Source organism: Dicentrarchus labrax, unplaced genomic scaffold (genome assembly GCF_905237075.1).
Source record: "Dicentrarchus labrax unplaced genomic scaffold, dlabrax2021, whole genome shotgun sequence".
Taxonomy (NCBI): Eukaryota; Metazoa; Chordata; class Actinopteri; family Moronidae; genus Dicentrarchus; species Dicentrarchus labrax.
Window position 1 is genome coordinate 25,282,672 of NW_026136711.1, and position 27,770 is coordinate 25,310,441.

The window sequence follows — 27,770 nt, forward strand, 5'->3', positions numbered from 1 at the left end:
ATAGCAATATGGAGTTATTATTAGGTTCAGTGATTGATGAAAGATGAGGAGAGCTTTTGCACAAACCTGTCGGTTCCACTGCTCTCGGTTGGAATGAAGGGACACAGAAACTGTCCTTCCATGAGTAGACACAGATCTGATCCTGCACTTAGATGTAAATGGTGTTTTCATTTATTTTATTTATTGGTTTGTTTATTCACTAGGAAAAACATTTTAAATTCCATCCAAATACATCCCCGGGGAAGCACATAACCTCTCCGAGTAGTTGTAATACTTCTCACTGTCAATTCATGACAGCTTCAAGCTTGAAGTTTGCATGTGTACGAATGTGTCTGTGTGCTCGGGTATGTGTTTTAAAGTGTGGGTGTACATATATGCATAAGCATGGGAGCATGGCAGTGATGTGATTGATGAGACATGAAAGAGAGCAGAGGAAGATTTCCAGTCAATCAGCCCTGTGAATAACCACCCAGGCTGTGGATTAAAGGCAAAGAGCTGTCTGAACTAACAAAGGCTCACATCCATTACCTTACATGCAGAGTTGTTTTTCTCTCTGGAGCAACACTGACAACAAAATTAAAGTGTGTTAACAAAAATAGATGGTTTTGTTTTCTGGAATTTAAGAGATGAAACAGCAGCATCTAACAATTTGTATGCTCGTGAAAATAGAAATCATGGGAGGTAAAAAGATCTCTGCAGAGAATGACCCATACAAGATTTAACATTATGATAATGTGTGTAAAAGGAAATGGGACAGAATAGATTTTGTATATTAGGCTGTGTCCGTACTATTGTAAGATTGGATTGGGTAATCTAGCCTCTCTGATTTCTTCAGCCTGGCTTAGAGGCAAAGTGGCCTACTGAGAGTCGTGTATTCTGGCTTTGGGTCAGCAATAGAAAGGAGACTTGTAATACATCTACTGTATGGTGCCAATTGTTCTATGTTAAGAGCCCAGGATCAACTTGCAGAACCCTTTAACTGCTCCATGGAGGCTGCACTGTGGCTGATACCGGGCAGACACTGAAATGAAATGTCTCCTGGAGAATATGTCAAAATACAAATAAATTAGTCTTTGACACATTGTTTTCTTCTTCTTTCTGTCTGTTTTTTTCTCCAGGTCCAAGGCTTGGAGAAGCAAGTGGAGTTCTCAGACCTGGGCCCGGTGGGGTCGGTGATGAAGACTCTTCCATATGGCACAGTAGGAGGAACGACAGGAGGAGTGGTCAAGTCTCCCTACCAAACGCGCATCTTCTCCACTTCCATTGACCAGACACCGGTGAAATCCAAGCCACCCACCTACAGTTTCTTTAACCCATACGACTCGAACCGGAACCAGTCCCTGCTCCTGGACCAGACAGGCTACCGCTCTAAGCGCAAGCCCTCACTAAAGACAGCCATGAAGACCAAGAAGATCTTTGGATGGGGAGACTTCTACTTCAACGTCAAGACCATGAAGTTCAGCTTGTTGGTGACAGGGAAAATTGTGGACCACATTAACGGGACGTTCACTGTTTACTTCCGCCACAACTCGTCAAGCCTGGGGAATGTGTCGGTCAGTATCGTGCCACCAACTAAAGTGGTGGAGTTTGAGGTGCTTCAGCCGCAGCAGCTGCACCCCAACACCCGGCCAGATGTCCAGATCCAGGAGACCCACCAGTCCACCATCGACCCCAAAGAGACAAAGACCTTTAACTGTCGGGTGGAGTATGAGCAAACCAACAAATCCAAGAAGCCCAAACCCTGCCTGTACGATCCAGCTCAGACCTGCTTCACAGAGCACACCCAGTCCCACGCTGCCTGGCTCTGTGCCAAACCCTTCAAGGTGATCTGCATCTTCATCTCTTTCTTTAGTATCGATTACAAGCTGGTTCAAAAAGTGTGTCCGGACTACAACTTCCAAAGTGAGCATCCTTACCTTGGATAAGTGAGTGAGACTGAACTGAAAAGAGAACAAGAGACAATGTTAATGACAACAACAATAATGATAATGATGATGATGGATATGATAGTCATATTGATTACTATGAAGAAGCAGGGGACAGTTTTTGCCTCTAAACTGCAGTGAATTGTGGATATAAATAAAGTATAATCAGAGGTATGGATGATTAGGATATGGATAACTTCTCTGACTTATTTTCCAACTTTGTATTTGCTAACTTCTGTTTTTATTTGATTTTTTTCTGTAAATAATGTACTCAACCTCAGCACACTTACTGTTTTTAGATATTTGTTTCTCAGTGTTATTACTTTTTTGCATTTAGAGAATTTGGTTGAAAACAGCTGGAATCAGTATTATGTCCCCCAAGTACAATGGGAGCCTCTGAGGCGGCTGTGCTGTGCCATCTCTGTGTGGCAGACGTAATGTTATGGTAGACTGACTGTTAATCATCCTCTCAGCTCTACGTTTCAAACCCTGGATATAAGAGAGTTATATGTATGAGAAATGCTATGCTGGATATGCATACAATATACTGTATGAAAAAGCACATTAAAATCTCTTAAACTGTCTGTCTTTTACTGCGTGAATGTTTCTGTTCAGAGCTAGAAGCACAATTGCAGGGCACAATATTCATGCTATCTAACTCAGCAAAGACACTATAATGAACTAAGTTACATTTCACTCTGATTGGGAATTCATGCCCAAGCTTTCTGTGAAGATATGTAATTTTAATTTTCGAAAATATATTGAAGGAACGTTGGTTTTGGATTCAATTATAACATGAAAACCAACCGTGATACATTCTTAAGATGATGATAATGTTTGACTCCTTTTGAGGGAGTTGGTATGTACAGTAATAGAATCCAAGGGAGGTATCGGATATAATTTTTGATTAACTGAAACTGAAAAGAAGAATAACAATTGTATTGGAGGTAATGTGACTGACAGATTTCTGTTTGTTTGATCATGCAAGCAAAGTAAGTATTGCACATCTGAGCAAACATTTTTCAGTTGCACCTAAACCTCCAGGTGGCTTCCTCGGATTTTATTGACTGCTGTATTACTGGGGAAATACTGTTATAATCTCAGCTAGCTAATAATATTTACTTTTTCATTGCTTTCTTTATGCCAAAAATATGAGCTTACGGAAAAATAAAGTAAGATAACGTCACTATTGCTTAAAAAATATGCATCTAGATTGGAGATCAACTCGCCAACCTCTTCCTTGATTAAATGAAACAAACACCTTCCGACTATCTCAGACTGTCTCTCTTCTTCTTTTTCTCTCTCAGAGGCTCTTTGCTCTCCATACTTTTGATCTGACGATAATGGTGCTCAGAATTTCATTAGAAAACACACAGTCGATGCTAATTGAATCTTCATCTTCACTCTGGCTCGATACCCTATTATGCTCTTGATCAATTACATTGAGATGAAGGTCCAGGGAGGTCCATGTATCTTACACAAGTTGCTGTGGACAGTCGGGACACAGAGATTGATGGAGACGCAGCGACCCAAATTCTCTGGAGTTTCCCCTTCTTTGTTACACATATTCTCTACAGTGGCTTGGTGAAGAATCACCAGACTATTTGCTGTGGACGGATCCTTTTGTGTACTCCTTTGTGTGTTAGCTTACATATGTTTGCATGTTTTTATTTATGTGTTTGTCCAGGTATGTTTCCCAGAATATCAATAAAAACATCCAACAAACAATGAAATAAAGTACACAATAGAAAGAGGAGATATTGGGCATGTGGTAAACAATGACACAATATGTACAATATTCTTCTCCAAACCGTGACATGTAAAGATTTACACTCTATTGGGCATCTTTCTGAAGGACATTGACTGCACTCAATAGGTGACACATTCATTAATACATATGGTGATACATTTAAAACATGTAACCTCTTTTAATCTCTATTATGGGAAAAGGTCTAATCGCTGTGCAACACCAATCATAAATAAAATATAACAATCTGGAAATATTCTATTGGAAAAAGTTTTAATACTTGCCCAAAACTTTCTTTAATTCATCCATCCAGAAAATGTGGGGAAGAGAGAGAGATGGGGAACAACAGCTGGACTGGGAGATTTTAGTTCATGATCAGCACCTTAACCCTGTGGCCACACATTATTTCTATTGTGGGGCAAGAGGATCATCAGTTTGAACAGATACTGACCAGCAAAGTCACACTCATATTTATTGAACTCAACCTGACTTGCCTTATGATGTTCAGGGAGGCAAACAGCATCAGTGGAAAACAGAGAAAGCAAACAGGAAGAACTTGAGATTCAAGCTGTGAACGTTCTTGCTGTGCAGCTGAAGTGCCTAAATCAGTTAAAATTGACAAATATATCCTCCCTCCTCCAGATTTACCTCCTCAAGGCAATTGGAGAGCAGTTGTATATGTCCGAGAACAATTTATGGCATCTAGCCTAAATCTAAACATACTGTATATCACCCATGACAAACAATTGCTTGTATCGCGAGCAAGACAAAGGGTTGCTGCATGAAATATTTTTGATTTATCGAAGTTGAGAGGTGTGGTCTTCATTCATTTCTGGCACATGGAAACACCTACAGTACACTACATTTTCCAAGAGGTGTTTAATTTATTTATTATAGCATACTAATAATAATAATAATAATAATAATAATAATAATAATAATAATAATAATAATAATAATAAAAGTATAATAATTATAATGTATCAATGAAAGCTGCTTTCAGTCACTGTAGTCTGTAATCGGTTCAGTCACCATGTGAACATGAAACTGGAACGAGTTCATTCAGAAGATAAATAACTAATTGACACGCTGCTCGCTTGCCTACAATTCCCATCAACCCTTGCGGTAGGATAAACGTAACAAGCCGTTGCTAACAACTTCAAGCAGTCCTTTCGGAGCCTGTCAGCGGTGTGTCGCCTGGCTGTGCTGCTTCTTCTTCCTCTGGCCTGACAACTGGAAACATGCTGTCCTTTGCTCTGAGACAACTCACGCGGGTATGTGTGTCGTAAAATACTGTTTTTAGTGTGTCATTGTTTCGTTGCTGGTGATTTTGAGTTGGGTAACTTAGTGAGCTGGTGGCTCTGTACCGGCTGAACTGTTAGCTAGCCTGACGATAGTGTGGTTCATCCGTGGTGGTGGGGGGGTTAAATTACCCAACCTCCGCTTTAGCAAGGTGTGCACTAAATATTTCCAGCATTTAAGCGCCTGCTATTTTTTTCTGTCCTGTTAGCATTGCACTATTGCAGTGTTGTTAGTGTGAGCTAGCCCATAAGCTAAACTAGCTGTCAGTGCGTGTTACATAGGTGCAGCTGTGTCCACGTAGTGATGCAACAGCGCCTGCTCAGTTTCATCATGTGGGAACAGCACGAAGAAATCATGTGTCTGCACATCAGGAAGAAATAGCTATTTAACCACATGTCTTACATTATGTAGTAAGGTTGATTTTGTGTAATAGCGCTGCTTGGCTTTGAAAAAGAAACTTATTTACTCAGTTATCATCGTTATCCCTGCACACACTGTTTGGACTTAAAGGGGGGTTTGTCTGTAAACTGTTAACTGCAGATAATACAGGAGGATGGTACAATTATATATTAACTAGAAATCAGGGGAACTGTCCCCAATAACGTTCAAAGTGCAAAATGAGGCTGAAGGAGCACCAAGCAAATATTAACCTATACGAGATATGATTAGGAGAAAATTATGAAACAGATAAGGCTTCATTTTTAGTCAATCTTGGGAAAGCAGTAATCATTGTTTCAGCAGTATCAGCAGGTTCTTCATTGTTAAAATATGTATTACTGTGGGGTAGCTGTAAGGATAATGTAAGCTTAATTTTCCTGATATAGAGATTATCCTAATATATGGTGAATGTAAGCTCAAAGGTCCTCATACACTGTCAGTTTATTAGGTACACTTAAGATAAAACTCTTAATATTTAGTTATTTAATAGAAGTGGGATGGGGAAAATACTTGAAACACCTTTCAGTAGAACACAATACAATTCAATAGCACAACAAGCTGTAGCCACCAAAATAACTAAATAAAGTTGAATTAACACCCATGTAAACCCGTTTCAGCTAAACCTGAACAACCTTCAAGTATTTGTTGCAAGGGTTGTTGTTTTAGACCGTAATAGTTTTATAGTTAATAGACTTGAGTGTTGATCCTAATATTTAGTCCACTTTGTTTACATATTGGTATGCAGGAGAAAAAGATACCACAAACACTTATACTATATTCAGTATATGTATAATGTAGATCAATATACATAAAATCTTATGCTTCAGTGGGCACTGTTGATGCAGTGTTAATCATTTTAAATAAATAAATAAAGGTGTACAGGACTCCATTACAGTGTACAGTGAACTCTATTATCAAGGTAAATCCTTTTAAAAAAACCTTCTCCCCTGTTAGGGAAATAATTGCAACCTCCTTGATGCACACATTGTGTTTGAGAAATTAGTTTCCTAGTGCTCTCATTTTTTTTTTCTCCCTAAAATGTTCATAATTTAACGTACTTTTTAAAATTAAAGAAGTTGTTAGATTCGAGAGACATGGGGTGAAGGTGTGTGTGTGGGGGGGCCTGATTGAGAGCTAATTTTGAACTTTATGAAGTGACCCATTTTGGAAATGGTTTGAATTTCATGTAGTTTTTTAGAAACGGGCTTAGCCAAGTTTGTGCCAAAACCTTGTGGCATGTATTCAGACCTAGTTTTATAAATCACTGTCAGTATGTTTGAAGGTTCTTATTAAACGGACCGATTCACATGCTTGCATGCTTTTCCTATTGGTGCTTATTGGTTAAGTGTGCATCTTCATTGAATTTCTAACGGGCTCACAAGACTTCTGGGTTAAGGCATGCGATGTCCTCACAGGAACTGTGTGTGTGTGTGTGTGTGTGTGTGTGTGTGTGTGTGTGTGTGTGTGTGTGTGTGTGTGTGTGTGTGTGTGTGTGTGTGAGATTACAGTCCTTGTACAGATATTTCTTGTTGCTATTGACCCAGATTCTGAGGATTGGTATAAAAATGGTTAATAATGAGGGGAAACTGAACTTTTGTGACTCGGGTCTTATAACAGTATGTTGCTGTGGATATTAATAACTGTGGGAAACAGATTGCTTTGGTCATTATGGGGGTGTTTGCTCCTAAATAGGCCAGTTGCTGCAGGTAAAGGATCCCAAAGTTTCCAGTTAGTTTAAGATTTAAGAATAATCTTTCAATTATAAATATAATTTAATTTAATTTATAATATAATAATCCAATTATAAAAACCTTTTGTCCCGGTACAAGAGTCCAAAAAGAGCAAGCAGCTGTCACTTCTAACTACATTATATTTCCTTTCACTAATTAGTGCATTTCTTTAACAGTTTTTAAACTAATTTTCTATAAGCTATTTTAATTTTTAGCATTTTTAGCCTGCATTTTATGAGAAAACATGCATATGATGTTTGAATTGCATGACATTTTATTGTTCCTGTTCAATTTGAGTCTTTGAATTCAATGTATGAATATCACTTCTCACCAAACAAAGACCTGATGTGTTCAACTTTAATGTATAATGATGGAAAAAGCACCCAGACAATCCCAACTGGGAACCTTTTTTTTAAAGAATCTTTGAAAATGACACACATATAAATTATGTGAAGTGTGAAGATTTTATTCTTGTCAGGTCAGGCTCTGCTCTGTGAAATTAGAAAAAAGGAATGAGCTCAGATTCAGTTCAGCAGCGTGAGAACATTGGAGAACACGCTGGGTGCTGCTATTTACACGGACTGCTGCATCCCTGTACATCCATCAGAAAAGGTTTTTTTTTTTTTTAAACCACTGGTGGTTATAAGTACTGCCAGCCAGAGGTCATATAGAGAACTGAAATCTAGCTCAAAAATCTTTTAGGGCTTGCTGTCCTGAATACCTAGAAATGTTAAGTTGGCAGTAACAAATGCGTCCTTTCCTTTTCAATGTAAACATGCAGAAGAAGTCATAATTGAAAGATGAAGTATAGGCCAACCACAACTAGAAAAGTAAGAATAGTGATGTAACCAGGAAACTGACATCAATTTACACTAAAAGAGGGAAATATTAATTTTATTTATCTTTAGTTATCGTACCAATTATTAATGTTGGTTTTAAATGCTCACAATGCAATTTCCCTCAGAGACAATTTAACTACAATGTATATTTGGTTACGCAGTATTCACATTTCTAACTTACAAAATATAAATTAAATCTTAAATTAATACTAGAAATACTTTTCTGTGCTGCATACTGAAAGATTAGAGATCTGTGTTACAAGGCTTTGTTTTTTTGTTGGTGAGAAGACCTGCTGCCCTTTGGAGTTTGGTGCATAACTCCTACTCAACATGCTTTTTGTTTTTTGAAGTTCTGAGAAAAATCTTTGCAGCAGTCATATTTTTCCCAAAAGTCACACTCAACAGAGGTTGGCTCGGTTGGAAAAGAAGCAAACGCATTTTTGTCTTCATCTACGCATTGCATCAACCAACTGAGTGGTATTGGTGCGTTCAATATAAACCAGCGATAAACCTTCAGAATGTTTTTTTTAACCTACTTTTCAAGTTGGCTCAGAAATAGTTTTCGGTGTCACCCTGAACACAGCCTGTCTGACTTCATCACCTCCCACACCGAAATCACTAAAACTCCAATGTAATGCTTTATACACACCATTTTTTTGACATAGATTAACATAACACTGTCCCAACCAAGGTTTTCTTTAGTTTTTTTTTATTCAGTTTTATTTATTTACCAGGAGCAGAATCTAAACACACATTCTTACAGCTGTTTCATATATATGATTTGTATATATTTTTTCTTCAACATTGATGAAGCAGGCTGGTACTAACTTCAAAATTTAAAGTGTTTCTTGCATCAAGAAAAGACTTGACACACATCAGACATTTATTTAAGCCTTTTTTTGCTTTTGTTTGTTTACATCTTTATAAACAAAAAACTAAACAAAAGTCCTCCAAATTGAACGTATGCATGAGTGCGCATCTAACTGCATTTAAAATATTATTATATTAATTTTAAAACTGCCAAACACATGCTGCATGATGCATATGATGCATCATATTTGAGGATCTGCTGCTTTTCTCTGTTTATTTCACTGTAAATTGAATATTTCAAAACGTAGAGCTATGGGAAATCATACCAGGCAATTTCACTTGCTTCTGATTAACTGAGAAAATGATTGGCAAATTAAATAATAATTAAATAATCAGGATTTGCAGCCCTAGTTTAGTCAAGTTTTCTACACCTACCAGACAGTCCTTTCCACTTTCTTTATATTTATTGTGAACGGGTAAACCCACAAACTGATTTTCCCATTCTCCCAAATGTAGCCTTATCAAAATAACGGTTTTAGCTGTATTTAGGTGGCTTCAACCCAGTTAAGTAGTTCTATTTTTGGACAAACAGTGCACTTGACAGAGACAGTGAGAGAGTTGTGGGCAAAGATGCAGCTTGACTCTATGTCAACGGTAGAGTCAACAGCATGCATCTAGACTCCCTGAGGCACCAGTAAGCCCAGCGTAGAGCGTTTTTTACCATCATCATCTTCACCACAAAAGTTTTGTGGAAAGATTTCAGCATAACTGTATCGTTCCACTGCCTACACCTCCTGAAGATTGGCTTTGTTGCCGGCATCGCTTAAGTCTCAGATTGTCACCCTGACAACCCTTTGACCCGAATAGAGTGGAGTTGCGGTGGACTCTGCCTACCTCCCTTCACGCCTCTTCACCCCATCCAGATTTCTCAGTCTAGTGTTATCCAGACTGAATCACAGGGCAATTTGTAACGGACAGCCCTGTTATTAGTCAGTGACAGGGAAAGAGGCAACTGCGTGTCAGACTGACGGATGCAGCTGCCCTGTTGACACTTCTCTTCTCTCTAACCTTACATATCTTTTCTTTTTTTTCCTTCACTGTTTCTCCTCTCTTGTCCCTTCTGTTTTTCTTCTTACCTGGCTGATTGTTGTTTGGTATAGACACTGATGGACAGCAGTCATCTGTAAAATTGACTCCCCCCAGGAACTGCTTCAGGAAATGGGCAGAAATAATACAGAACTTGGATTAATGAAATGATTTTGTTTCTTCCCTTTTCTTCTTCTCTGCCATTGGTCTTTGGGCACAGATGTTTGACAGGAAAGGTAAACTGCCAACAATTACCTTATCATTGTCAAGCAGATGCCGCACATCTGTGACTCTGCCATTATTCCGTGCTCGGCGCCCAGGTTGATGTGGCCTATCCCGCCTCTTTTCTCACAGCAGAGTTTTCATCAAGTTCACCTTCAAACGACAGCGTCATCTGTCGCCTAAAAATAGTCTCACTGTGACATATTTGGTGCTTGTATCTTGGCTCTCACTTTTCTTGGATCAGCTTATCTTGTGTTTATTAATTAATCTCCCGTAATGGGCTGGCAAATGAGGCAGGGAAGTGAAGAGAGGCAGACCACAGGGACTGACCTGTGTATTGTTTGTTTAAGCCCAGTGGAAGCTGTGGTAGTGATATCCATGACAAGACAAACTAATAAAAACGCCACATGAGTGTTACTTCTTAGCAGCGCATGGTGACATGACGGGGACGGGGCGAGGGTAGAAAAAGGGAAGCAGGGATGGAAGTGGAGGCGTGGAGGAGGAGGGAGCGGTACCCTTGTCTGTTTTGCAGTTGTCAGTAGCGCTATAACCATGGCAGCGTTGGCTTGTGGTGGGTTTTTCTGCCACTGCTTTCCCTGGCCTTGGTGTGTCCCAGCAGAAACGCAGACAGCGAAGGACAGTTCCCGTCAAGATTTAATGACCCGTGTGATTTCTCTGCGAGAAACGTGTCCTCAGAGGCAGGCCGACCTGTCTCCCCCAGGCCCTCATCTCTTCCAGAACCCGGAGGGGGGGGCCCCCTCCCCTTTTCCACCATCACCACTGCCACTGGTGACAGAAGGCCAGAGTAGAGACTGTTCGAAATCGGCCATTAATGTGCCAGACGCCTCCCCTGGTGTGTCACCGCTGTCCCCTCTGCCACCCCAGGGAGCAGATGAAGAGGCGGAGTAGAGAGGATGGGCCGAACAGCGATGGAGTAGATAAGCTATCTGCAAGCTGTTGCTAAGGATAAAACATTCTTATTAACAGTTTTTTTTATTTTACTAAGGATTGTTGCATTGTGAGATTTTGGTTGGTCATTTTTGCATTGTAGAGAAGACTCCCATTTAACAAAATATTTAGTTTTATAGTTTTTGTCTTAAAACATGTTAAAAACTACAGAGTTGGTTTCTTTGCTAGATTTACAATGCAATAAAGCCAGTACAAAAGATTAAGTGCCCAAACTTTTTTTTACACCGCATGGAATAAGCATAAATTGCTTTTTTCTTCATATGGGTGTCCTCAACCAGTCCTGAACATTGTGTTAATTGCTTTTTAATGGCGCTATTAAAGGGAGGTTGTCCCTCACACCCCAGCACACCTGTACAGATGATAACTATAGGTTGGCAGTGGTGGGATTGATCTCAACACAGAGTCATCATCATATTGTTGATTAAATGACGGAAGAGAGCCAATTTGTTCTGAGTGCAATCAACCAGGATTTTTTTTTTTGTTCTCCCACACAGTGCTCTCCTTGTTGATTGGGGTTTATAAAGAGAACTTGAGCACTGAAGGGTGCACATACAGCTTCAATACATGACAATTGTTTAGTGCGTACAAAGATTTTATATTATCTATATATACAATCTACTCTGCAAGATACCTATTCAAAACTTAAGTGTTAAAATAGTCAGAGGCATAGTGCATAAGAACAGTGTTTAACTTGGGGGGAAAAAATAGACAGAGGAGAAAAGTGAAAATTGTATGGACTCCGCATACTCACATGATCAGACATTGCAGCAACAGCAGCAGGAGAACTCGCCAGCCCCAGTCCAGATTAGATAAGCACGAAGTGCTGAATCTGTTCTCTTCATGCCTCCTTCGGTACACTGAGGCTGTAAAAGTCAGTCCCTCAGTTTGTAGAAGTGCTGATAGAGGCATAATTGAATAACCATGCTGATTATTGATATCATGCGAACGCCATTTTCTAATTATACTTGGCTACATATTAAAGTGTATGAGGAAGAGAGTAGGGGACTTGGAATATCTCCTTATTTATATAGGACACATTTTAGTGTTACCTCAGATATGTAAAATGATCAAAAATACATTCTGCAGTCCAATAATGTTCTGTGTAACAACTTTGACAGCTTATGGCAGCCCTCATGAGACCCATTTTAGTGCAATGACCCAGTGTTAGAAAATGTGTTCATGATAACTGTTCTATCTATAAAACTAACATACTCTCAATGTAATTTCTCTATATTCCCCCTCTGTCATCATATCCCCGAACCCTGCAACTTCTCTTCTGCCTGCAGCCACTGTACCAGCGAGCCCCACTTCGTCTCAGTGTGCGTGGCCAGCAGTCCCACGCTGCCACCCGCATAGTGGATGAAGATCGTCCATGGACGGGCCAAGAAAGCCTGGCTCAGGATGACCCCGAGATGTGGAATCTGCTGCAAAAGGAGAAGGACAGGCAGAGTCGTGGCTTGGAGCTCATTGCATCTGAGGTAAAACATCTTTCAGAGACACTGTATGAATGATGTTTTATTATATAATGTGTTTTTGACAGATTAAGTTTGTTTACAGTGACGAGAGATGAGAAGAATGAGCTGCCTAGGACATGACATAAAAAGTTTTCAACCTTGATTATAAACCCACATAGGATGCCAGGATAAATTTGTGTCTAGCTTAGTGGATGTATAAATGAACTGGCTTCCTCAAAACACTTACAGTGGATGGTTATAATTTTTAACCAGGCTGATATACCTGGGCACATAATACATTTTCTTGAACCTCTTGATTGGTCGGTTAAGGACATGATTTGGCCAAAATACTGGCATGGATTTGACATGCTTGCGGATTTGTGTTGCAAAGTAAAAGATTTACTCAATGCCTGTAAGAGCTGGCAGCACCTCCCCTGTATGTTGGCAGTGCAGGTAGCTGAGAATGCCTCATCACCTCTGATTAATGTTATGGCAAAATGGATGAATGAATAGACTTGCTAGCCTCACGGATATCTATTCTTGTTGTATCTTTTTCCCTATTACTGCTGGCAGCATTGACAGAAAAGCCAGTTCAGTAGTTCATTAGGGCTCATACTGTAGATAAATGTAGTATGCACTGTACAGCACAAGTACAACAAAGTATATGGGAATTTAAAATTCATACACTGCAAATATAAATAAATTTTTTTGCTCGTATTTATTCCTAAATTGTCTTGCTGTTGTACGTTTTAATATTTTATAGCAGTGAATTTGCTGGTTTTTAATGTTTTCAGTGGATTGCTATAGGGCAATAACACAGTGACCTTCTGGATCAAACATACAAATGATGTATGACGAATATCATGAACTCTAGTGTTTTATTTTTTAAGAAGAACAAATTCATATCAAGTCATTCAAACTTGGTGTCTGTGAAAGTGAAAACAATCCCAGGATACAGTAGTTTCTGTAAGCAAGAATAATTCAGTTGTAACACAAGCATTTGGGTATCTCTCCTTCTGTTTTCATTCCAAGGCTGGATGGTGTGAAATAGAAAATGTTACTATTCAAAACAGCAGACAAGGTTTTATCTTGTATTGTTCTTTCTCTTTCCTCCTGTTTTCTTCTTCACCACAGTAGTTGTTCAGTGGAGTATAGCGGCCCCCTCTCTACACAAAGCCTGACCGCTCTAGTGTGAGATAAAGCTGATATCTTCATCCTGCCTCCTCCCCACCTCACTCTGCAAGGCACATCACAGTACAGCTCAGGGAGGGATTCCTTGAATGAATAGACATACATTTTTCCACACGTGTCCACACAGACACACTTACACACACTTAAAGACGCTGAGAAGCAAATGCATTTCCTCCTTCCTTTTTTTTTTTAATATATGCGCAATTGTCGGCATGACAGACGGACGCAGCAGAAAGCTGTTACTGGAGCTGTTATCTCCCTTGATCTCTTCTTGGCTTCTAGGTGAAGCATTAGCATAACCACACACACACACACACACACACACACACACACACACACCACCCCAATGAGGAAGAAAATGGAGACTGTACTGTGTGTGTGTGGGTGGCGGTGTGTGTGTGTGTGTGTGGGGGTGTGTGGGGGGGTGTGGGGGTGTCAGACCCTATAACTGGCCAGTGTGTTGTGTCAGGAGGCCGTACCAGAAGGGGTATCCATAGTCAGTTACACAGTCAGGGTCGCAAACATTTGTACAGTATGTATAGGTAGTCAAGCAAAGTTTATTTCTATAATTGAGTGTTTCAGTGGGCTTTATAAGGCCTCAAGCAAATAGCACCCAGTCCTAATTTGCATCTATTGATGATCTAATATGTTTGTTTTATAACATTTCAATGTATTTTTTCCTTATACAGCTGTCAAAAGTAGGATTACTTTAAGAATTAATAAAGCAACTTAATTATATATAACTGTATTAAATGGCTTTTTCTTTTATGCTTTATCATTTAATCCTTAAAATGTTTGAAAATGGTCACAGATACTTTGAGACACTGACCTCTTCAACTGTTTTTCTGACCAACAGTCTAAAAGCCAAAGACATTAATGTTTACCAATGCATAGGACACAGAGACATTTGAAATGTTTGGTCATTTTGCTTTAAAAAACTGACAGAATAGTTTTTTCAGTATAAGTATAAATCAAAAAATGTCATCACCTTGATGGATTAATTAACTAATTGTTGCAGCTCTAGTTTTCAGTAGCCAGACTTTAATTAATATTATAAGTAGTAGTAGTAGTAGTAGTAGTAGTAGTAATTCATGTAGTAAATCCTATATAAAATGTGTGAATGAGTGTGTTTTTCATCTTCTAACACACATAATTATACCCCATTTGCAGCAAACTATGCTCACTAAAATTTGTTTTTCTTAGAAAATGCCTTGCAAAATGATTTTAAAAAAGGCCACACCAATGTATCTCAGTATGGGCAGAAAAGTTTATTACATTATCTTGTATCCTCCAGCACCGTGGCGATAAGCATTGTGAAGTGCAGAGTGTTAGTCTATGGAAGTCCAGAGGTTCAATACTGTAATGATTGTCTTTAGCTGGAGGGGGGATTTCTCACTATCACTTAACAGACTTTAATTTGTGGTCCTTGTCCTTTCTGTCCACTCGTGCCATTGATCTGGGTGTGTGTGTGTGTGTCTGTGTGTCTGTGTGCGTATGTGTTTGCTTGTGTGCGTGTGTTCTTACTACAGAATTTCTGCAGTCGAGCAGCTCTGGAAGCTCTGGGTTCCTGTCTGAACAACAAATACTCTGAAGGCTACCCAGGGAGAAGGTGAGTGTGTTTTTTCAGTCACATCCAGCTTATTAACGCTGTTGATATTCGCTGCTTTAGGATATTTGTACTTGATTTATACTGTGTTCGCTAGCTTGCCCTATAATAGTACACGCCAGCCACACAGCAAATAATCCACAGTCTTTGCCTTGCCAAAGGAGACTCCTGAGGGGATACATTGGAAGAATTTAGTGTCCAGGCTCATAGTTGCATGTTTTCTATTTTCAGTTTTCCTATTTTCTGTTATTTCCCTCAGATAATTCACATTTATCAGCTCCAAACAGAGAGCTGACATGTTTTGAAATGTTTCTCATTTGATGCCTTTGATTCCTGGAATACAAGTCTACCATAAATCTCCCTCCCACTGAATGTGTTTTTAATTTAGATTTTTTTTCCTCCCCACATCCTACTCATCTGCTGTTTTACACTTTAATGTAATGAAACAGATGATCTCATTGAGTGAGTGGTTTGTACAGTAACCATCTGTTGCTCCTTCATCTTTAATTCCACTGAAAAGGTTTAATGAGCATTGCCACTTGAGATGTCCCAGATCTGCTGTGGTAGTTTCGGGTTAACATTGATTGCTAGAATACTTAAAGCAACTATAACCAATACATTTGCCATGTATTAAATGACAATGTGAAAGGGGTCAGTTGTAGTGATGAACCTACAGAGGATTATTATATATACAGCTATTGCTTAGCTCTCCAGCTGTTAACGTTACTGTTTCGGTCCACTCTCACTGCTTTTATCACAGCAGTTAGCTGTTTCCAGCAAAAAAGTTCTGAAAACCCTTTTCAGCACCGAGTGGCAGACAGTCAAAGTTAGCAACTACCTGGTGAACACAGTGAAGCGTTTAGCAGCTAAAGAGACAAACATTTCCCACAGGAGTTGGAATAGACCAAAAACCAAGCTAATAGAGAGTGGATATTTGACTTGCATTCGCTAGGTGGCAGGACTCCAAATGAATGATAATGTTGCTCCGCAACTGATGGATGTGTAGTTTGCCAGATCACTTTAAAAGTTGAAAGCTTAATCCAGAAAGTTATTTGCAGGAGTGATGTATCTGTTACTAAATGGCCTAAGGATGTCTTTCCTCCAACCCGCCCTCAGATACTATGGTGGAGCAGAAGTGGTCGACCAAATTGAGCTGCTGTGTCAGAAACGAGCCCTGGAGGCCTTTGACCTGGACCCAGCTCTGTGGGGTGTCAACGTCCAGCCATACTCTGGCTCCCCTGCCAACTTTGCTGTCTACACCGCTGTACTGAACCCCCATGACCGCATCATGGGCCTGGACTTGCCCGACGGAGGACAGTCAGTAGTCATTGCCACTTTTTATTAATTCTTAATGTCCACCCTGTCACTTTCTCTTACCCTCACACTTTTCTAAGCTGTCCCAGCTTCTTTGTTGGTCAGCATTAGTGTGTCATTTGCAGTACCTGAATCAATGACATGTACTTTTCTTTTCCTGCACATTTTACACTAAAAAATATGTTTTTTTCTGTCATAAATAAAGTTGTATGTAAGGTAATGTAACTGAGTGTTTGTGCTTGCCTGTTTTTCCATCTGTCTACATGATCCTGTTTGTCTCCGCAGTCTGACCCATGGCTACATGTCCGATGTCAAGAGGATCTCAGCGACCTCAATCTATTTTGAGTCTATGCCTTACAAGCTAAATGTAAGTAGAGACCCATACTACTGATATCAACTAACAAGTTGTGGCCTGTCTTTAACAGTAATAAACGCTCCACTTTTTTGGTAATGGTTAGGAAAAGTATCAGCAGCAAAATCCATGAAAATGGGACAACAGAGATAAAAAATGTGTTTATGGTGTTGAAAAAGCTGTGAGGCAGATGCAGGTTAAATAATACATATATAATAGTGTATAATAAATACGTAACAAATTTTATGTTTCTTCATATATTTGTGTTACTCTTTCAACGTCAGACGAGAGGAGTTCCAAAAAAATTATTGATTAATGTCAAGTTTTTCTGGCGTTGGGTGTTCTCAATGACTGACTTTTTAACGGACCATTACATTGACTATTTGTCAGGATCTACAGTCTTCTCAGATGTCTGATTCTTGCCAGTGGAAAGTTCTGCTTGTTCTGCTGCAGCCCTATGTACAAGGTCTCATGTTTCAGTAGTACTATTGGTCATCTTTGCTACTTTGTCAGTTGTTGGTTGAAGTAAGAAATCCCTCTGGTATTTATAGACAAACCACACTAAGACTTTGTGTGAATATGTTGTGTACAAGGTGTTTAGCTCTGTTCTTGCAAACTGAATTCACTGTCATGGTGAATGGGAGAAAACTGTTCAAGATGGAATAAAGACCAGTGTGTAGCCGTACCACCAAAGGGAAAAGTCAGCCTCAGGTACCAAATGTGAAGACTTGGAGTAGCAACTTTCATCTGTTTGTGTTTAACTAGTTCTGTTGAAGTCACTGACTAAAATAACAAGACAAAGGGAATAGAAATTACAAATCAATTAACACAAATATCCAAATTTAAATGTAGAAATAAAAATGTAGTAGAAAGGCTGTGATCCTTTTTTAGGAAGTCCTACTTACTTTTGCACCCCCGCAGGGACGACAGAAGGCACTGGGGGTGGGGATTCAGTGTCTAACTCAAGAAACATCAGCCCAGCAGGTGCTTGGTGACAGGGGGGCTTAAATGCAGATTTTTTTGGTTCTATTACTTTAATATAACATTAGTAATTAATTAGAACATTCTATGCTGTTTTCCACCACCATTAAGACTACCAGGGTCCCCCTATTTTTTTGAGTTGGCATGTAGATATGACCAGTGCATTATATTATAGCGTATATAGTATTTTATTCTTGCGGTCAAAGTTGTATAGTAGTGGCTGTAGCGGCTGATGGATGGCCATGAGAGTCTGCATGTCCAGACCTGCTGATGTATGGGCAGGCAGGACCCCTCTGCGAGAGAGATAATGGGAAATCGACAGGCAGGCCAGCACCACTGGCTCTGTCTTCACAATGAGCAGCTTGATGGAGTGAGGGGGCATCCATAGATGTGCTCTGGAGATGGGAGATTATCAGGTTGTCTAAATAAAGCTCTCCCTCCTCCTTTTCTCTCTTCTTTTTCTTGTCTGTGTCTACTTTATTCTCCATCCTTCCTGTCTCTGGCTTTGTTTTCTGCTCCATCCTGCTTTCCTTCTCTCACCTGTATTGTCTCTCTTTTCTGATGCTTGGAGGAGGAGTGGAGCGGTTAAACCTGGAGAGACACACTGGTCATTTGACTGGCCCCTTCTGACTCCATTTCATGTGACTCTGAAGTACAACGCCAGAACAATGCATTGTCTAACATATTTCTCAAATTGCTTATCTCGGTGAATAGAGCATGAAAAGTCTCCACACCAACCTCTGATCTGTTCAGCCTCATCACACCAGTTAAGTAGATCCCTGAAAGGTTGAATTAGGATAAGTAGGAGTGCATTACCGCAATCTTCTTCCTTGATATCAAAGGTTGAAATGTCTCCCTTAGATAAATTCCTTCCCCTTTTTAGGTAGCCAAAGTACTTCAAATGCAGCTGCATCAAATAATCTTCAAATGGAAAAAAAAATCTCTCTTCCGTGTTGATATGTTTGCTCTTGATCCTCAAAATATCTAACAACTTTTCTTTATCCTCTCATGTTCCTTTTTCCCCCTCTGACCCTTACTCTCCTTCTAATATCTTCATATTCATCCTCCACTTATTTTCTACCCCTCTCCCTCTTTTTCCTTTCTTCAATCTGTCTCCCTCTCCGTCTCTCTGCAGACTGCAACAGGACTTATAGACTACGACCAGATGGAGATGACGGCCAAGCTGTTCCGGCCCAAGCTCATCATCGCTGGCACCAGCGCCTATGCCCGCCTCATTGACTATGCCCGCATCAAGAAGGTGCACATGAGAACTCTCTCTGTATTCAAAACTCACCCAGCTTTCACCTCATCTTTCTCTGTTTGTCTCTGTTTCACTCTTTCTGTCCTGCTACCTGTTTTATTTCCCCTTCTCATCCTGTATTAGGAAGGTCAGACCCAGCGATGTCCTCTTATTTAAAACTTAGTCAGCCTTTTCCACTGAACTGTCACACGCACCTGCTTCCCTTACTGATAGGTCAGACCTAGCTGGGATCACATCCAACCATATCTTCACTAATTTCTGTCCCACAGCAGAGATTAAATACTGAGCAGCCACACACAGTGTCAGCATTTCCAAACACAAACCAAATTTCTAGGGTCTTTCACACTTTCACTCAACAACACAGAGGCTTTCTTCCTCTCTTGCCTACTCATCCGAACTGTACGTGGATACTCGCACTGACTCACACGTACACAGCAGCAACTTTTAACTGCACACTTCACTGCTCTCTTTGACAGTGCACAAGAGGCCCCTTTATCTGTTTTGTTATACCCACCCGCTGATTCACTTCATTCACTCCATGACTGCTTCCCTTTGTTGCAGAGCTCCACTTTAGCTAGTACCATCAGATGGAGTGTCCCACCATTACAGAGCTGTGTTTTTATTAAGCACCATAACTACTTTGCCACTAGGACTGAAGTGGGGCCATATTTTCCCCCTGGCATGTCTCTGTTGAACTGTTCAGTGCCTGGGCCGGGCTCCTCTCCAGATTTTCAGTGTTGTGTTACCTAGATTGGAGTTTGTTTTTTTTAAATTTTTTTTTAATCTAAAATTTGTTTCACTATCGGCATTCATCAGCTACCACACATCACCCTCTTGTGTTCTTTACCCCCTCCAGTAACCCTGCCATCTATCCTGCCTTTTAATCTAATAAACATGTGCTGATCCAGTTTAGATACGAGAGGAAGGGAGATTGTCATGATAATGCATATTAATTGGAGCACTAAAAAGATTGCTTACTGCTCTGATCATTCGCCAGCGAGTCATTTGCATGTTAGCGAGCTATTTATTTTTTGTGCCCTTTTCAATAAATGTTGGCAAGAGACGGTGAGGATTTATTGAATTACACTGCAATATTACGCGCCTCTGAAGACTGCGAACAGTGTAATAACACCAGCTCCAATTTGAAATATCTGCCCTCTAAGATAGGTGCTGCTAACAGATGTAGAGTTGGTCATCAAATTTTAACTGTGGGGAAAAAATGTAAATGTATGTATGTAGCACCGAGAGATTGTATCTCACATTTTTTATCTCAGCACAGTTGGGTCACTGACGACACAGATTAAGGCAAGTTTAAGCATGTAGTCCAGTTTAATAGTAACTATGATATATTCTGAGAACACTGTATATCAGGAATATATTATGCAAATACAGTTCATACATATTTGGACAGTGACAGAGTGTGTTCACAACTATATTGGGTTAACAGTGTAGGACTGTTCTTTTGTACATAGACCCCAATTTTAAAAGATCTGAACAGAAAAGGTTTTCTTGGCCAAATACTGAAATGTTCTTGGCTAGCTAAGTCAATCACCTGACTTCAGTCTGATGTTGTTTTACTTTCTTAAGATCAGACTGAAGGCAGGAACCCACCCTGAAACAAGCAAGAAGGGAAGACTGTGTCGTAGAGGCCATAGACTTCAGGCTGTTACTGACTGCAGTGGTTTTGTAACCAAACATTGAAAAATACTTTAAATTAAGCACCGAGCAGAGTCAGCACATCAACCTCATATTCACTGTTTCATTTTAAATCCAATCTTCTGGAGCCAGCCTAACAAAAAAATGTGTTCCTGCCCCAAGACTTGAGTGACTGCACTTAAGTTCACAGGCGTCAGACAGTAATGTAATTTGAGTCTATCGAAAAATTCAAAAATAAATAAATCCTGTTCTGTATAATTTTTTATCCTAAATTTGTGTTTTAATTTTGTTCCCTCTTTCCCCCCCTTTTCACCCTCAGCTGTGTACCGACATCAAGGCCTACTTGTTAGCTGACATGGCCCATATCAGTGGCTTGGTGGCAGGCAAAGCCATCCCCTCTCCCTTTGAATATGCTGATCTGGTCAGCTCCACCACACACAAATCCCTCAGAGGAGCCAGGTAAGAACAAGTGAAATCTCATTGCTGCTCTGGAGCTGGCTAAGTGGCTCAGTGGCAGTTCATTATTTTTTCTCTCTGTCACATACCTTTTAAAGCATCATGGGAATAGGAGTTATTTTTTTATTAATAGCAGGTTTAGTATTTTGTGATGTGTGTTCCCTCCTAACCAGACAGCTGTTGAGCCACAGGTGGAGGACAAAATTACCAAAGATGAAACCTTGTTTAGTTTTAGTTTTAATAAAATGGTAAAAATGCTTTGTCACTCAATTGCTCTGTTCTGTCCAGGGCTGGCCTCATCTTCTACCGTAAGGGTGTTCGCTCAGTGGACAAGAAGGGGAAAGAGATCATGTACGACCTTGAGGACAAGGTCAACTTCGCTGTTTTCCCCTCCCTGCAGGGCGGACCTCATAACCACGCCATTGCTGGTGTGGCTGTGGCACTCAAACAGGTCAGCACAACTCACAAACTTCAATGAAAAAGTGACTTTATTTGTATTGATGTAACGCTTTATTACCCTGTTCTGCTATTTCCTAATAAGTAATTGTTAACTGGTGAATCAAATTTTACAGTGAAACAAAATCTTACCGCTGAGATGCTTTGGTGCAACTTGACTCAGGAACCTGCCTACGCTGCTGTGGGCATCTGCTCCTTCTCTTTCTGAAGTGTGAACAGTCTGGAGCTTAACGCTGTGCTAGACAGCTACTGAAATTTAATCTGTTAAAGACAGTGGAAAGACACCATCTCTGACTAGCAGCAGAGAAGGGAAAATTCTCTAGACCAAAAGTTCTCAACTCATACAGCTGACCAAAGAATGTTTTTTTTCCAGGTTATTTGATCAGTTATCAGAGGGAACTATTCAACATTTTATCACAAGATGCAAATAAAAAAGACTTTCTAGGTAAAACAACACAAAATGTTTATGTTAAGAAGAAGAATATTTACTTTATTGATCATCAATGGGGATTTTTTTTACACACACATAGGCCTGAAATACAATCTCACACAGGGCTCATGGACACGCGCAAATGTGGAGAGATGGGCGAGTGAAGGGCTGCCACCCAGTGGCGCTCTGAGAGCAGGTACTGCGAAATTCCACCAAGCATGGCTTTATAACGGCTTTGCAATGCGGTTTCGCTCCGTGATCCGCGCGTCTTAAAATAGCCACAGAGCATTTCAAAAGATGGAGTCAAATATTCTTAAATATTAGTACATTTTGTTTTATTGAGCAAAAATCTATCAAATTTAGTGTGAAATTCAATCTGAAGTCTGCACGCAGTATTTCATTTTGAAAATTGACCGGATTTTCTATGTCGTTTCTGTGTTTGACTTCCTGCCAGTGCTATCTGCTCTGTGCTGCTTGATGCGACTGGGTTGCAGCTTCTGTCAAAAATAGATCAACTGTGGTCTGACTGAGCCAGCCAACCTCCAGCGACAGACTGCTGGAAATTATTTTCTTGATATCTCATGAATCCTTTCTTGACCCTAACCCTTAGTGTGTGTGTCTAGGCACAGTCTCCCATGTTCAAGGAGTACATCGCCCAGGTACTAAAGAACTCCAAGGCCATGGCTACAGCTCTCCTCGGCAAAGGCTACACCCTGGTGTCAGGTAATCTGACTTGTATTGAAGCATTTGTTTTTTAATTCCCATCAAGAGACACTGGCTCAGCAAACACCAGAAGGAAACACACAACACAGTCAATCAAGAGAAATGCCCTGTCACAAAATGCAAATTACGCGGCAGAAAAAAAAAAGGGAAATAATTTAAATTCATGATGTGCAAATGGGCTAATGTCAGTGTAGCTGTCCTGTCAGTCAAGAAAATAAAACCAGATGAAAGTGGTCACTTTGTGGTTGTGAGCGAATACTTGAATCTTGTACTGCATTTAATTTGCTGGCCTCAGCTCTTTCTTGATGTAAAGCCTTCAATTGAAACGCTAAAAACACTGGCTTGTCCTGTGCTTACACTGCATTGTGTGCATACTCCTATTTTCAATGCCTTTGTAGATATTTGCGTGAATAAAAAAATAAAAAATAAACTAGAAGAAGAAGAAACTAGAAAAAAGTTATACTGTTACAGTTGATTAAAAAAATTAATGTGTACATCCTCCAGTAAGTTGATGACATTAATGGCTGAGTATGTAAATTTTTAGAGTAATAATATAAACTCAATTGCCAGTTTATGAGCTACACCTAGCTGAAACTAATGCAGTCTAATACAACAGTCAGTCTGCAATAAATCTTACCTTCATGAAAGTAATAATGTTCAGTTTGTGTTAAAACTATTTCACAGAGGTGTTGATTCATTTTTGTGGTCACTTCTGAGAATGTAGTTTGGTGCTGTTGAACTGCAAAGGTGTTTCTGTTATTAAGCCTACCCTCACTCATACACACAGGCAGTACAAAATAATAGAAACAAAGAAATGTTGTATTCTGGAGTGTATATTTGGTACTTATACCAAGCATATGAGACAAATACAACATAACATAGTTTAAACAGTAAAAACATCCTGTTTCCTGCTTAAGTAACCTGAAGAAATTTGCACTTAATCATGATGGCAATACATTTTGCTATCAGAATGAGTGATTATATTGTTTCCTAATATAGTTTTAATGGCATTATCCATTTGTCACCTTCATTGATCATTGCTCATGGAGCAAAAAAGCATATTTTACTCATGTTGTTCCAGAATGTGGTAAAACTGAAATAGATACAGTGTTCAGTTTAACATAAAGCAGATATGCAGATAATCATATATGAGCATGAGAAATGTGAAGCACTGGAGGCCCCGACAACACACTACCCAACAGTAATTCTGCATCATAATTAACTGCGTTCAGTTTCATATCCTATATAAAGCACAAATCTGGTATCATTGGTTAATCCAGATGAAACTAAAGGGGAGGTGGTCTGATCAAAGCCTTAAAAGTGAAGTTTGTGTCTACAAAGCCTCAGACTTTCCTCCTCTTCAAAAGTTTTTACTAAGATGTTGAATATTTCAGGCGGGACCGACAACCACCTGGTCCTGGTGGACCTGCGGCCTAAGGGCATTGACGGGGCTCGGGCCGAGAGGGTGCTGGAGCTCGTGTCAATCACTGCCAATAAGAACACCTGCCCCGGGGACAAGAGCGCCCTGACTCCTGGTGGCCTCAGGCTAGGTAAGGAACACCTTCACATGACACTACATTTAACTTGACAAAGACAGATCTTGCCATACTTATTAGGGGTATGATGACATGTTAAACCTTGTTGTGTTGACAATGTTAAAAAAACAAGAAAATTATGCTGATTTGTATTTTAAAGAAGTCTTAAATCTCAAAACACCTGTAAATGACTGTAGTTACTGATAATCAGGCTTATGTTGGTCAGTAGCTATTCATGTTATTTTTTGGTACATTTACTTTGCACTGAAAATCCTCTCCACTTAATCTGTTCTACTTACTTTTTCAAAATGTAGTTCTGCATATGGAAATGAGTCAACCACCAATTAAGCCACAAGCACTAAGAAGTGATGATTAATTAAGCATGTTTGCGTTTTTAATCATCTTCCAGGAAGTTCAAGAACTCTAAACCCCCCACTGCCACATTTTTAGCATTGTCTTAAGGCGAGGTACTTCACTTATTACCTTCTCAGTCGTTCATTATATTGAGATTTGGACTGCACCTTAGTGACCCATCAGCATCATTGTAGGTTTGACACATCTGGAGTCTCTGTAGATTCATTACTGAAATTTCTAGAACTCCAGGGTTCTGCTTTATTTTTTTTCCAAAGACCATATGGTTCCTGAAGAGAAAACAAACGCAAGAAAATTGATTAGAGACAGCTGAACCTGTGAAAGAAAAATAAGTAATTACCAGGCATTACTTTGTATTTCAAGCTACAGATTTTATGTTCTTGTCGGCCCCAGGTGCCCCAGCCCTGACCTCCAGACAGTTCAAAGAAGCTGACTTTGTGCAAGTTGTCGAGTTCATGGACGAGGGCTTCAAGATTGCCTTGGATGTCAAGAAAAAGACAGGTAAGTCTACTGCGAGAAGGGAGACGCATTACAATGTAGCAGAGTTTGGAACTATGTACTTATTAGAAAGGCAACAAAAGTTCAATATGCTGTATGTTTTATTAAAGTGTTGGATACTGAAACATGAGAGGAAACCAGAAGCCCAGTGCTGATAAAACAAAGGAGGAACAAAATGGAAAGCTGAGCGTTCTCCCTTTGTCTTCTCTGTTGTCTCCAGGAAAGCTCCAGGACTTCAAGAACTTCCTTCTTCAGGACCCAGAGACTGTGGCTCGGATTGCTGAACTGCGCCACCGCGTTGAAGCTTTTGCCAGGCCCTTCCCCATGCCAGGCTTCCACGACCATTAGGCAAGCCAATATAGAGTCAGGGGGGCGTAACAGCCAGGTGGCAGAAAGCTGGCTGGGCTGCAGTGTGCGAGGAGAGGGGAAAAACGTTGTGGTAGTGAAAGGCAGTTTGTGCCTGTGAATTGGGATGACTTCTTCAGTTCCCTTTTTTTCCAATCAGATTTGGGAAACCACCTTTTTTTATACTTCTTTGCAGTCATCCATCAATCTATTCTTGTAAAAACAAGACCTCTGCGTTGAGGTAGAGAAACAATAAACTTGACAGATTTTGTAGAGTCAAAGAACCTATTTTCTAACATATGTGTAAAGATCTTTCTCAGTTTCTCACACCATTTCTTTAATGTGGGTGTGTGGGAGGAAAAAAATAACATGTTCATAATTCAAACAACCTGTCTAACTATGACCAACATCCCTTGGTGTCAGACTCTGACTTGATTAGTGTATAATTAGTTATTATAATAAGAAACACAGAAGAGTCTTAATGCTGAAAAGAGTCTTAACTAATGTCACTAGTGCTGATTATTATATTCACTATGGAGACGTGTGCACGATAGCTAGCTATTGTTATTTTCCATTTATTAAACCAGGTACACAAGGAGGATTCGTGTGGTGAAGGTGTTGAAGTGTTTTGCCATAAAATGTTGTGTTGGTGGATAAAATTTTGTTAAAAATCCTAAATGAACCCAAAATATTTCAGAATGCAATTTTTGAAAGTTACATTATACAGGAGGTGGACTAAATAATTTTGATAGTATAGTCCAATATAGCAACACTACAAACTGTAGTTACAGTTTGTGTGTGTGTGTAAAAACACATTTCATCAAACACTGTAAGATTAAAAAAAGTTGAATTTAATGGGGATTTGTTTTAGATTATATTACGATAAGAATATCCATCTCACGTAAAAATCTATTTTTGAAAGTTAGCTTCTTTTTACGCTGTTGTGATTGCATTGTCTTTTTCCTTCTAGCATATCATTGATGCCATATTTCGAATTGCGTTATTTTTTGTTATGACAGATAACCAAATGGAATAACAGAAATGTCATCCTGGATTATTTCATACTTTCCTTTTAAGTGCGTTTACAAAGAGTATATACTTTTCTATATATTATTTAAAGAGTTGACTATGTAACTGCCATCTTGTCACATATATCTTAAGGTTTCCAATACCAGCTGATTTGTTGTACTCGAAGAAACGCAATCTGTCGAGCAGTCTGCCTGATTTAATTGTCATTTATTTCACCAGTGATGGAAACTGTGAAGCAGCGTGATTTGATTGAGAGTATTGTGTTGTCTATCTGGTTCACAGATTGGAACTGTTGTCATTATCACTGCATCAGTGAGGAAGCAAGATTTTCTGTTTGTGAAATGGTCTTACAGCACAATTGAAAAAAGGGTGTCAGAAATGGTGTAGTTACTTTCTTACTTTGCACAAATCACAGCTTCTAAAGTGAACCAAATCATACATCCATGAGTTATTTCCAGCCAATAGACTAGACTTTGCCAAACACCAACAAGTATTTTACTACAATGTTCATGAATCTACTGTTTTTCTGTTATCATCTCTGATATGTTGCCAGCATTGTACATCAACACAAGTTTGAACTAACTTTCTTTTACAGAACCTTTTTATTAATTAACATTTAAGTAGTATAAGCTGACTCCTAATAAAATACAATAATGCAAACACAATTTGTGTTGTCGTTGATCTTAATATACACCACTTGTCACACTTTGTCACAATCACACAAGTTTAAAACATTTATTTATAAACGATGTGTATGCACAAAAACCGTGCAAGAAGAATGAGCGGTGAGAATTTGTCCACCTCACACATTCTTCAGACTCGGTGTACAAGGTGGTTTCAAGAGATATTTCTGCGGGTGAACTGATGAGGTGGACATGAAATGTAAGTTGAGAGACGTAATCTTAGTAAAACATTGTTTGTTGAGGGTGTTTGGAAATTTCCCTGGGTGTTTATTGTTCTGCAGGCTTCACATTGTTCTGTAAAAAGTTACTCTGAGGTGCATTTATAAACCAAATTTATAATTTATGAGTGATACATTTGAT

General features: G+C 39.5%; 2 protein-coding genes across 2 annotated transcripts in view; both read left to right on the forward strand.

The window, feature by feature from the left end:
• Positions 1–2,509, forward strand: part of LOC127372403 (neurexophilin-2) — a 40,771-nt gene extending 38,262 nt beyond the window's left edge. Inside the window, exon 2 of the mRNA XM_051416071.1 lies at positions 1,119–2,509. Coding sequence (XP_051272031.1) covers positions 1,119–1,925 — 807 coding nt within the window. The 3' untranslated portion in view covers positions 1,926–2,509. The remainder of the gene's footprint in view (positions 1–1,118) is intronic.
• A 2,283-nt stretch (positions 2,510–4,792) lies between these two features.
• On the forward strand, positions 4,793–27,392 carry shmt2 (serine hydroxymethyltransferase 2 (mitochondrial)). The gene is made up of 12 exons (XM_051414876.1): positions 4,793–4,946; positions 12,355–12,546; positions 15,243–15,322; positions 16,436–16,636; positions 16,919–17,000; positions 19,102–19,224; positions 21,203–21,342; positions 21,628–21,790; positions 22,849–22,948; positions 24,343–24,498; positions 25,249–25,356; positions 25,574–27,392. The coding sequence occupies exons 1-12, from the start codon at positions 4,914–4,916 to the stop codon at positions 25,699–25,701; spliced, it is 1,506 nt and encodes a 501-aa protein (XP_051270836.1). The 5' UTR covers positions 4,793–4,913; the 3' UTR covers positions 25,702–27,392.
• Positions 27,393–27,770: the final 378 nt, after the last annotated feature.